This window comes from Sphaerodactylus townsendi, linkage group LG08 (genome assembly GCF_021028975.2).
Source record: "Sphaerodactylus townsendi isolate TG3544 linkage group LG08, MPM_Stown_v2.3, whole genome shotgun sequence".
In the NCBI taxonomy this organism is placed as follows: Eukaryota; Metazoa; Chordata; class Lepidosauria; order Squamata; family Sphaerodactylidae; genus Sphaerodactylus; species Sphaerodactylus townsendi.
In genome coordinates, this window is record NC_059432.1 from 27500054 (window position 1) to 27512919 (window position 12866).

General features: G+C 41.7%; 1 protein-coding gene across 1 annotated transcript in view; it reads right to left on the reverse strand.

Annotated features, from left to right (window-relative positions):
* The window catches only part of SGPL1 (sphingosine-1-phosphate lyase 1), a 57587-nt gene that overhangs the window by 14999 nt on the left and 29722 nt on the right, over window positions 1–12866 (reverse strand). The window contains 2 exon segments of the mRNA XM_048505850.1: window positions 4706–4794; window positions 10973–11101. Of these exon segments, the coding sequence (XP_048361807.1) occupies window positions 4706–4794; window positions 10973–11101 (218 nt within the window).

A 12866-nucleotide genomic window follows, 5' to 3' on the forward strand; every position in this document is an offset into this window, starting at 1 on the left:
ATTTAGTGTGTGTTTTACACCGCACTAATTTTAATGTGAAGATACAACTTTCCATTCTTCATATTATACTGCTATGTCATTATAGTCCACGGTTGCAATTTAGAGTTCTAGAAAACCCATTCGACATACTCAGCAAGGAGTATCCTACACACACATAACATAGGATATGCAGCTTGTGAAATGAAAGTGAATTTCAAAAATTGTTGAATGCTGGCGCTGCTCTTAGCCACCCAGTGAAAATCTGTGAAAAATCCTGTAGAAAATGCACAAACCTTTAAGAACGTCTGAAGGAGCTCTCTGAATTTGCTCCTCTACAGTTAATTAGATTTGTTTTGTTCATGTTGTTGAGAACTACAGGGGACAGACGCAGAGTAAACACTTTGCAATGCAAAAAGTCCCAAGCTGGGCATCTCCAGTTCAACAGCTGTCAGCACAGAGCTTTTTCAACTCCTGAAGTGCCACCACTGGGCTACATAGTACTGACCTAGATGGTCTTATTCACATATGGCAGACCACGGAGCAACACAGTCCAAAGTGTCCCACTGATCAACCTCATTCCATAACTCAGATGAGCATTTAAAGAAAGATTATGAAAAACAGCCTTTTGGATGGCCCAGGCTAGCCTCGTCTAGTCAGATTTCTAAGCAGGCTCAGCTGTGGTTAGTACTTAGATGGGAGACCACTAAGGAGGTCAGAGGCTTAGTCTCGGGGGGGGGGGGGATGACACACCGGGCGCCCGCCCCTGTGGGGGTGTGGCAGGGCATTCCAGGGCAGGGGCAGAGGACACACCGGTGCACTGGGCGCTTTTCCCCTTGCTACGCCTCTGGTTGCTCTGTAGAGGCAGGCAACAGCAAACCAACTCTGGCCTTGAAAACCCTATGACTGGGGTCTGCAACCTGCGGCTCTCCAGATATCCATGGACTACAGATCCCATCAGCCCCTGCCAGCATGGCCATTGCCCATGCTGGCAGGTGTTGATGGGAACTGTAGTCCGCGAATCCATGGGCTATCAAGAGGTTGGAGAGACGCCGCGAGGTTGCAGGTGACCGTCTCTAACAATGGGAACACCAGAAATCAGCTGAAACTTAATGGCAAAAAATAAAATAAAAAGCAACATGCAATTTATGAAATGGTCCAGTTGATGGCAGTGGTTGAAGCTTCAATTAAGCTGCTTGCGGAGGTACTACTTTTCAAACACACTCTGGCTTGCTGTCTTTCTTGTGAGTCTCTTGCTGTCTTTCTTGTGAGTCTCTTGCCAAAGCAAAGTGTATTTTACTTAAAGAAAAGATACAATATACTGAAAAACATTAATCAAGAGCAGCATAATCAGAACCTACAACACTGGCTTAAGCCACAGGGTATTCTGAAGGTTCAATGACAGCATAAAGTAAGAAACAAAATTATGGGGAAAACAGAATCCACAAAAGATACATTTGTAAATCTCACACGTAAATTATTAAGTCAGCCTAAAAACGAGCCAAAAGAAGCTTCGTTAGCAGTGAGTAATTAACAACTCATTTGAATGGGGTTTGCACAAAGAGTACAAACCAGTCAGATAAAGGATGGCATCAATCAATTTCACTGTTGTATATCTTTGAAGTCTACCTAACCATCGCTTTCCTAGAATAGACACTGGCCACACCCAAGACCGGTAACGTAGGCCGAATCCCCACTGAAAATTAAATACAGATACAACCGGGTTTCAAAAGAAACAACACATTTTCATCAAGGTTTCATCCTCCCCACCACGGCGTGTGTGTGATGAGGACATCGATGTCTATCACGCTTTCAAACAGTGTAGCAATCCCTACTACCGCGCGATCGAACGTGCAATCTGCTCAGCGGCTCTTCCTTCCTCATCCTGATTGGCCGTTGTGCTGTGTTGGGGCGGGAACTTTTTTTAAAAAAATTGGCACGAAAATGCGTCCACGTTTCAACAATTTCTGCTACTTAAAAAGGTGCACTTCCATGCAGGTTCTTAAAAAACATGTGATAAGGGGGAGCGGAAGTGCCAGAACCGGGATGAATCCGTGTTCAGCGGTTCAGCTGTGGGGAGTTCTTTGTGAAACCTGGATATTTCGTATGAGCATCATGTGATTAATCAGCAGTGGGATTCCACCGTATAACCCACTACTCTATACATGGATCATAGGATTTTCTTGTGTCCTTCCCTATTCCTGCAGCCTCTTTCAACCCCCAGAAAGATCATTTCTAGGATGGGCAGGACTAAAACCACAAGGGTAAGAAGTCAGTCCTCCTTTCTCACCCACAAGCACAGTTCTGCTGGGGAAAAGGGGTGATTTCACATCTTCTTGTCTCTTCTCACTTCAGCCCACTGACCCACACGGCTGTCCCTTCGCATAGATCCCACGAAGCCATGATCTTTCCAGGGGTTTGTATCAGAGACCAATGCCGGAAAACTGTGCCTTTTTGTACAGGTGGCTGGCACACATGCCAGTATAATTCAGAACTTTAAAATAGGGTGCTGGATCTAACAGAATACACACTAGTTCCTATAAGTGCTTTGGAGTCTGATACTCAAAACAGTAACTATCTACTCCCCATGATAAAGAATTTTTGAAACTTTGAAATTTTTGAAATTTTGAAAGGCAAAAATCCTACTCAGCAGATACAAGTCCCAGAGTGTAATGAAAGACTCCCTCCCAGATTTAATTAGAGGACCTGCAATAAACACTTTAAAAAGCTCTGTCTGTGCAAAACTGTTTAGCAGCAGAGTTCTCCAGGATTTATCTTGTTAAAAAGTGATGAACAACCTTTACTTCTTGATAACACAAAAAAGTAAGGGTTTGGTTCTTTGAATGATTAACTTGTAAACTAAACAGAACACCTGTAGGAACTTTTCTCATTTCTTGAGAAAATAAAATATTCTTTTTATTGAGCGACATACAAACAATACAGCCATGAAAAAGTTATCTTTATCAATAACTGTGAAGATAAATGCTAAAATTATCAACATTCCTAGCACTGCTTAATTATATTATAGCAAATAATAGTTTTAAAAGTAAATCAGATTTCAAATTGTTGTCTCACTTCTTTCAGGGATTATCAAAAAGCCCAAGTTATTGCACCTAGTCTTTTTCTGAGACTTTCATCCAGAGAAATCTGATTTGCATGTCACAAGAGTGCAATTAATAGAAAAATATCAATCTCTAAATTTGCTCTATCATTATCTAGATAACTGATTGGTTCATAACTAAATATTTGATAATCAACATAAGTGCAAATAGCCCAAACAGTATGTTCATACAAATTGCATCTAATATAGCAAGAACAGAAGGCCAACCTCAGCTCTTTACTATCAATAAGCAACTGCTTTAACTTTTCTGTAACTATTTCAATTAACTATCCAAGGTGAAAGCAACTTGAAGCCAACAAAGTTCACTGAGAGCTGAAAAGTGCTTACATTCTTGGTTAGCAAGAAAAGAATGTACTGCACTCTTTGGAATTCTATCCGTGATCATTAGCATTAGTATTGTGGGAATGGAATAGAATGCCTACAAACTGTATTTGATCAAGGAATATGGATTTTGTATGAACCAAAGATTTCTAAGAATCAAAATGGGGTTTCTGTATAGAGACCAGCAGGACTGCATTTTAGCAGATGGTCAAACTGAACGCAGCAGTTATGCAGGCAAGCAAAGATAAACATCTTTAAGATCTTGTCACTAAAGGTTAATACGTGACAGAAGACATATACTTTATAACTTTGTTTTCGGTTAGAACTAGCTATAGAGGATAGCTATTTGAATAAACAGAATCATAAAAGAGATCAGAGGTTAGAATAGAAATGAATGTGATTAGTTAAATGGAAAAAGTGTTTCTTTATATATATGTTAAATGAACACAGAAATGATAATGAGAGATTCATGTTTACTGGTATTTCACTATAATTCTATTGTATTAGAATCGAATGGTATAATTGTTAGAATCAATGTTTGTATAATCTGTTAAAGTTAAATCATTTCAAACTGGGGAAAGGGAAGTTTTATGATCTTAAAGAATGTAGGTAAATCAACGTGCATTCCCTGGAGAAATATCTCTCTTCAGGAGCAAACTTAGAAAAGCAGGAAAACAGGTTATTCTTGGAAACAAGAAAAGGCAGAAGTTAGTTTTATTGCAGCCGTTTGCATATGGGCAGAGGGACATGAGCAAACAGCATGCAGTGTTTGTGTAACAGAAGGAATCAGACACGTAGAATAGAGGCTGTCTTAATGTGACAAGGAGACAGAATCATCCAATGGGATTTTAAGGTTCATGCTTATAGCACGTGAAAGGGGTATGGATTATGTACGTGGGTATGGGATGATTGTATGACGTATGTATTCTTTGTGTCTATAAAATTTTGTATGAAGTGGGTGTGCCTCTTACTTAAGAGGACACCCTGGTCAGATACTTATGCTGTCCAGTAAACTTATCTTCTGTTTCAAACCTGCTTTGGGTATTTTCTAACTTTGTCTTAAAATAATTCAGCTGTGTAGGACCAGAGACGCGGTCCTGGCCCCACAGTTTTCAGAGTGTTATAAATCATTTTTTTCTGAATGGCTTTTGAATCCATTTTCTTCATATGAAAGCTTAACAAAACAGAAACTGGATGGAAGAGATGACTGACACAGATAGGTTGCCCCAAACCAGGAATTCTGTTAGGAGAAACATGAACACTTAAAAAAGATAAAGAGGTACATACATTTCTGGGTACTTGATTCCTTTTGCATAAGCAATATCCCTGTAAGCTTTACATGCCATCAAAATGCTCTCGGTTCCACCACAAGTCATCTGTTCGGAAGAAATTCAACACACATGTATACTTGCACCATCACATAACCAAATAGCAGCACAGGATTATATAGCATTATATTGTGAACTGAATTTCAGACCTTAGTTTTAGTTTTAGAAGGAGCTTCAGTTTTACCAAAAAGGATTAAGATTTTTTTTACATTTTTTAAATCAGAAAATTTCATTTTCTTAAATACTAAAAATATTGAATTAAACATTTTAAAAATCTATTTCCCTTCAAGTTGCATAAAGCGTCTATTCAGTTTTTACATCATTATTTTGACAGTCATAGCACCCAATTCACATGCATTTTTACATAGGAAGTAGCTAAATAATAAATACAAATCATTGATTTGTTGAGCATTTTCTTGGTGATTTAAACAGTGGTTGGCTACTTAAAAACTTCCGCCCCCAGAAAAGCGTTTTACAGTTTCTAGTGCCAAGGCCTTTCCACCCAATTTTCTTCAAAACTTTCTAATATAAGCTCATTCCGCACATGCAGAATAATGCACTTTCAAACTGCTTTCAGTGCTCTTTGAAGCTGTGCGGAATAGCAAAATCCACTTGCAAACAGTTGTGAAAGTGGTTTGAAAACGTATTATTTTGCGCGTGCGGAAGGGGCCAAAAGAAAAAGTAAACACAAGTTATCACAACACCTTTTTCTAACCAGACAAGACTTAACTGCCTTGTGCTTCAGGAAACAAACCCATCATCACAAGGATATGTTCGAAAATATCACACCAAGGAGAGAAAGAGGTTTGCTTAGTCAGACAGGAAATGAAGTGAAGTAACACTTTTGCTGACATGGTGTTGTGAAGCCACATCATGGCTTCTTTTCAAAACATTCCAACTACCTGTTGTGGCTTGTAAGGTGCAAAGCAGAAAAGGGCATAATCTTATAATAATTTGAGAACCCTGCTGAAGAGACCAGAAAAAATTAAACAGCAGAAAAGGTCCATGGGAATCTAAGCAAACATTTGTCCATTTAAACCCTTCGATCTTCTCCACCACGAAAATACTGAACAGTTTCTAGACACAATTGCTTCAGAACCACCATGAATGATATTGCATCACCCGCTGAAACTTTGTTTGTCCACCTTCCAGCAGACACTGCAATATCTGCTTAGGACAGTATGAATCACGGTCACGGGACACTTCCTCTCGCCTTTGCATATGACTCAGCAACAGCTGACAACCTTTTCAGACATTCATCTTCACTGCCTTCAACTAACGACGACAGGAGACGTTCAGCCGACAACAAGCAAAAACTAGACAGACAGCATTCGTTTGGGAATCTTTGTGTTCTGTCACCTACAAAGAACAATCCAGTTCTTGATATTACAAAGTCTTTTTATTCTGCTTTAAACAAAAAGCAATGTTCAAGGAAACCGACATATGCTATAGCATAAAACTTGCTTTATCATTCTGATTTTTCATACACAGCAGGTACAAGTCTGAATCTCTCCTTGAACTATGGTCAAATATTTTCAGAAATGGCTATTCAAAAAGTAATGAACACTTTACCATGTATTCCTGCCACTCTGACAACCACTATGTCAGACTACACAGAGAAGCCATTGAAATCCACAAGCACATGGACAATTTCAACAGAAAGGGAAAAACCATGAAAATGAACAAAACTTGGCTACCAGTGTTGAAAAACACTAGAGTCATGACAGTGACTAATCAGCTCCACACAAACACAGGATGACTATAGACCAGTGATGGCGAACCTATGGCAAGGGTGCCAGAAGTGGCACTCAGAGCCCTCTCTGTGGGCACACGCCAAACAGAGTTTTCCACTCTCCTCCCCACCCATCTAGGCTGGTCTGGGCCGCTGGGATCGATTATTAGCATTAAACCTAAGATCTAGTTTTGGGGAAGCAGTGTAGGTAACCCTGTTAAGCACTGTTAAACCCCACTGATTTTCATGCGAAAAACTAAAGCACGATCCTTTACCTGGGAGTAAGCTCGGTTGCTGTCAATGGGGCTTGCTTCTGAGTAAACTCTCCTAGGGTCGTGATTCACCCATTGGAAGAGTTGCACGGTTGCTTCAAAGCAAAGCCACTGACTATCACCAAGCTTACTCCCGAGTAACGCACGCCTTGGAGTCAACCGTTTTTTCTAAACTAAAACCTCAGTATTCAGGTGAAATTGCCGTGTTGGCACTTTGCGATAAATAAGTGGGTTTTGGGTTGCAATTTGGGCAGTCAGTCTCTAAAAGGTTTGCCATCACTGCTATAGACAGTAAACAATCAAAGGGAACAAAGACCAGGCTACTTCTATTCAGATGCCCTCACCTGCTATCTTCATTGTTACTCACATGCTAATGGGTCGATCCCACGCAACACATGTAAATCTAGCTTCCTAATTGCACCCTTTACTTGTTAACAGACAATGGTTCTTTCCCCCACCCTGGACACTCCACAGGTATATATACTCCACTTGCCTTCCTACTATCAGATCCTCTGAAGATGCCAGCCTCAGATGCAGGCGAAACGTCAGGAGAGAATGCTGCTAGAACACGGCCATACAGCCCGGAAACCACACAGCACCCCAGTGATTCCGGCCGTGAAAGCCTTCGACAATACATATGTACAAATAGTTCAATTTCTGTCACAATAACAAACAGAACTGTAATTTTAAAAAACACCATGCTGTCTAAGACTTAAAAAATGTATATGCTACCTTTCCACAGACTTGCTGGGGTCAGCTTACAATTAAACAATAAAGCAAAACCAACACTTAAGAATCTCATGGTAATCCAGTGCACTAAAGTCATTACCTATGACAGTAACAAATGCCCTCATTAGTACTGTGGAAATGCCAAAGATATGCTAGCTCCCAGCTCTTGACCAGGTACAATTAATATCTGCACAGACTGTCTGGATCCTGGATCCCTTCCATTCTATGGAGTCACAGGTCACAAAGGCAGCCAGAGTGGAATTCTCCCACCTATACCAGGCTAGGCTACTGGGAACCTCCTTGTATCGCACTGACCTAGCTGCAGTGATCCATGCAACCATCTCCTCTCGAACAGCCTACTGCAACTTGCTGTATGCAGGGCTACCCTTGAGACTGCTCCAGAAGTTATAACTTGTTCAGAATGCAGCTGTACAGGTCCATATGGGGACATTATGGAGAACATGTATCTCACTGGTGCTCTGTCAGCTGCACTGGCTTCCAGTGGAATACTGGATCAGGTTCAAGAATCTGATATTCAAAGCCCTAATTGAACTGGGGCCTTCCTACCTGTGGGACCACCTCTCTGCAAGTAACAACCTACTGGTAGTCCCTGGCCTGAAAAATGTCTGGCTGTCTTCAACTAGATGGAATGCTCTTTCAATTCCACAGGCCCTGTAGGACAGAGATGATCCACCAGGCCTAGGAACGGGTTCCCACTTGACTAGCCTCCCTTTCCTTGCCTATGGACATTGATTTTGTCCTTCTACGTTTCTTATTCCTTCCGGCTTGCTCCAAGGTCACCCAGTGAGCATCCACAGCATTCCCAGATCCAAGTCTGAAACTACACCACATGGGCTTTTGTGTGGAGACTGCTGTTGAATTGTAGCTATCTATCAGGCCTGATGAGTCAGGCAGGTAGCATGGCTGAAAGTTGTCCAGTAGTAGCTGCCAGACCTGGACCCAATAAGTCATCCCTCAAAGGCTGAACTGCCCTGGAAAGAGCCCTGACACTTCCCCTTCTTTTTTACTAACCGAAACCAAGGCTGGAAGGCTGACAATACTGAGGATATTTTTCCTGAAAGCTACTGACTCATGAGAAGGCAGCAGCTGGGAGAAGGAGCTGAAAGTTGTATATGCTCACATACATGCAAACTGTGTGTGTTTGTTGGGGGAAAGGTTGCATAAGCATTCTGAACACATGCAAATGTCTGACTCTGATGAGCTGCAGCCCTCAAACTGTACTGGTGGGTGATCAAGCATTCCTGCTTAGCTAGGCTTTGAAAGCGAGTGTCCCGCAGTGTTCTTGTGGAAGACAGCAGGGAGAGGTCAAAATCCTAGCGTGCCCCTCACTTTCCCATAAGCCCCTCCCAACAGGAGCCTTACAAGTACTTTTCACTTAGGCCAAATAGACCCTTGCAGCAGACTCAATGAATCCAACCCTTTGTTTTTTTTCCCTTCCCTTTCTAGAGCGAATGGGAAAACTAGTATGTCTCATTCTTCTGTATACTTCAGAGATCCACTGAGTCTCAAAATGAACACAGAGAGTGAGCCAACAAAATAGGTATGCAGCTATCTGACAAGATGTTGTTTCCTTTCATTTTAAATATTACCACAAACATGTTTCCTAAATAGGAAGTAATGACTAGAAGATGCCTATTCAGTGGGTTTGAATGACGGGTTGGTAGCTAGCTAAATGAATGTGGGACGTGTGTCATGTGCTTGAGAGAGGACAAGAGATGGAAAAAAAACTTAAAGGCTTTCTGCAACCGTTTGACAGAACTTTTGTTGAAACTGATACTGGTTTAAATAATACACCACCCCATGGGTGGAAGTCATTAGCATGTGATGTAAACTTGCTACAGAGCAAAGCCACATGGCTTGAAACATTTCTGGAGCAACACTGAACTAATTACAAGTATTATGGATGCCAGGTTACTCCAGCAATGTCTACAAACGGAGAGTCTGAATTATATGTTTTCACATTTTCATTCATCAGTCATGGGTACAGCCTCATAAGCCAAGTAGGGTAAGAATGGCCTTAAAGAACACCAAAGCTAAGAACAGACCAGATTGTTCAAAAAAAGAAACAAGGCAGTTGAGTCCCCAGCTGAGTAGTATGATATGCAAGGGAGTAGGACACTGAGAACTTCAAATCACACATTTTAGTTACAAGAAATATCTAGCAAGAAGAAGGAAGATAACAGTACTGAGGAAGAGATGATAGTATGAAATCGATCAATTTCTGTAACAGGGCAGAAAGATCTAGGCAGCCAATTGTTTGTTTGTTTGTTTGTTTGCTTGAATGCTTGCTTGCTTGCAACCCAATAGAATGATTCAACATGTCCAAAGTGAAAAAATACAGACTGCATAGTTCAGTCTAGATTTATTCCAACCTACAGATAAATAGCTTATAGACTTTTCTGAAAGCCACATTTCAGTGAAGTCAGTGAAACGGCAGCTCTGAAGGTACAGCACCTAAGAGAATAAGCTAATCCATCCCCAGGTAAACTTTGAACATTTGGGAGGAAATACAATATTAGTGTCATTAATTTAAAAATGTGTTACTAGCCAGAGGGAAGAAAAACCTAACAAGGCAATTCTTTTGCATTCTTGGCAATTTTTTGTTACCGGACCTCCACAACCCTTGATATTCTATTTAGCTAAAAACTGCAAGCATCATTTAAGATGGCCATTTACAAGCAACATCACTCAACACACAGCACAGCCGCTGCCTTTATAAAAGTCAACTAGTTCAGCAGTTCTCAAGCAGGAAAAGCAAGCAAGATACTCCGGCATAACGACAGCTCATTAGTCACCTGGTTACACTGGAGGCCTTAAAAATTACCAGAAGTGATAAATGACTTCACAATTTGTTTACATACAGAATCTGCATTCTGCCCTTCCACTTACACATACAAACACACATACGCCATGCAGTCAGTTTGCTGGCAAAGCATTACTTGGCAAGGTAACAATAGAGCCAGCGTGGTGTAGTGGTTAAGAGCCAGTGCTCTTAATCTGGAGAACCGGGTTTGATTCCCTGCTCTGTCACTAGAGCTGCGGAAGCTTATCTGATGAACCAGATTAGCTTGGCACTCCAACACATGCCAGCTGGGTGACCTTGGGCTAGTCACAGCTTTTCGGAGCTCTCTCAGCCCCACCTGCCAGGGAAAGGAGATTGTAAGCCCCTTTGAGCCTCCTTGCAGGAGAGAAAGGAGGGATATAAATCCAAACTATTCTTCTATTTCTACAAAGGCAGTGACAACAGCCCAGCAACCACAGCACACTGTAAACCCATTTGAACCATCAGTCACAATGGAGAGATTCAGATTCAACTGATGAAAAAGTATCCCAAGGATGTTTTGCAAGAAAGACACTAAAAGTTGCCTGCATAGGATTCTGAATGTTGAGAGGAAAATATCATCAATGCAACTAGCTAAGAAATAAAGAAGCAAAAATATGCTGGGAAAGCTCGAGAGATCGGCTTACTTACCGAGCCGCCGGAATTGGGTCCGCCATGGAAGAGTGTTAAAGCCATTCTGATGACTTCTGCTTCCATTTTTCGCAAGCCTGGGAACACATCTGGATGAAGGGGGTTAGACCACGCAAATTCCTCATAAACCTTCAAGAAGAAAAATAAGCGAATTACCGTTGGGTTGTAATCACCCTAGAAATGCTAATAAAATCACTCTACACGAACATCTTCAATGCAGGGGCATACTGCCTATGTGGGTAACCTATGTCCCTGGGCACACATAGACCTGGACGCCAGCATCAGCTCCAAGCAGTAGACCTGTATGCTGGCTCGAGCTCCAGGCAGTAGACCTGGATGCCGTGTGGGCTCCAGGTGGTAGACCTGGGCTCTGGGCAATAGACCTCGGTGACTGAGGGGGGGCAGGGTCAGAAAATTCAGATTTTGTCTCCAGATGCGCCTCTGCTTCAACGAGCAACAATAGTCTGAACTATCCACACTTTTTTATTACAGAAGAAATTTGTTAGCCTTTCCCTCAACAAAGGAGCACTTAATTTGTTGAAATCTGATGAGATATCCCAGAGTTCTTTTCTATGAAGTTTTCCTACAAGGCTTCCCAAATCCTGACAACACCATTCATACAATGAATGCTATATTATATGCCATTAAAGGTTTCATCATCATTATCAATGAATGCTATAACATGAAGTGTCACTTCTTCCAGTGAACCTTTTTTGTTTTACATGAAGCCTACGCGTATCTAAAACTGGCTTGTTGGTGGTCTTGTGCTTCCCCACTCCCTTGCTCTCTTTGCATGCAGGAAGGAATGCGGGTTAAAAACTAACTCCGGCTACCTATGAGGTAGCAGCTCTATACCTGGTCTCACAGAAAGGCAGACCCTCAATGCTGAATTAATCCGTAGCCACCTCACGGACCCTCTTTGTATCGAAGATGGTAGATAAATGGCTAAGATGGTAGCCAGGGGACCAGGAAAAAATGATAAAATTGCAACGTTTGAGTTTTGAAAAACTGATGGGTGGAAAAGAATCACTGAGTGACTCCAAGCAGAATGAAGTTAAAACCACTGTGACAGCCAAAAGGATTCCAGAGATACAGGCATTTTTACCTGCAGTGGCCATTTTGGAAAAAAAGGGGGGGTCTGAATTTAAAAAAAAAACTGATTAGCGGGAAAAATCCTCAAGGGTCACTGAGCAGAATGCCTTTTAAACTGCTGTGACAGTCCAAGGGCTTCCAGAGATACAGGCGGTTTTATCCGTTGCGGCCATTTTAATCTTGGGACTTTTCTTCTACAGTGGAAGCATAATACTTTCACTTCTCCAGAGCAACACAAAACCCCATTTTTATCTTTTGGTGGGACAGAGGATAGTACCATGACTTAACTAAAATTACACACACACACCCTTCATACATCCATACATAGCGAGTATAACCCTAGGTCAGTGGTGGCGAACCTTTGACACTCCAGATGTTATGGACTACAATTCCATCAGCCCTTGCCAGCATGGCCAATTGGCCAATAGTCCATAACATCTGGAGTTCCAAAGGTTCGCCACCACGACCCTAGGTAAACCTTGGTTTAGAATCACATTTTGGGGGAGGAAAGCTAATTCCAGTTAAGTGGTGCACCCGCATTTATATGTCACACACACAAACAGCATGAGAAAGAAAGAGGGAGGAACACACAAGAGGCTGTCAACAAATCAGATTCATGCACAGTCGGGCTGAAGGCTGGCCTAACAGGATCTGGGTGCAGACCGACTTTAAAATGAGTTGTTCTCACTGGCTGGCAGTAAATGAGGGATAAGAAAGTTAACATGGTACACACACCCAACTGACATCTGTGTGATACATTTTAGGACAAAGAACTAATTGTTTTTCTGATCTACACCAATTT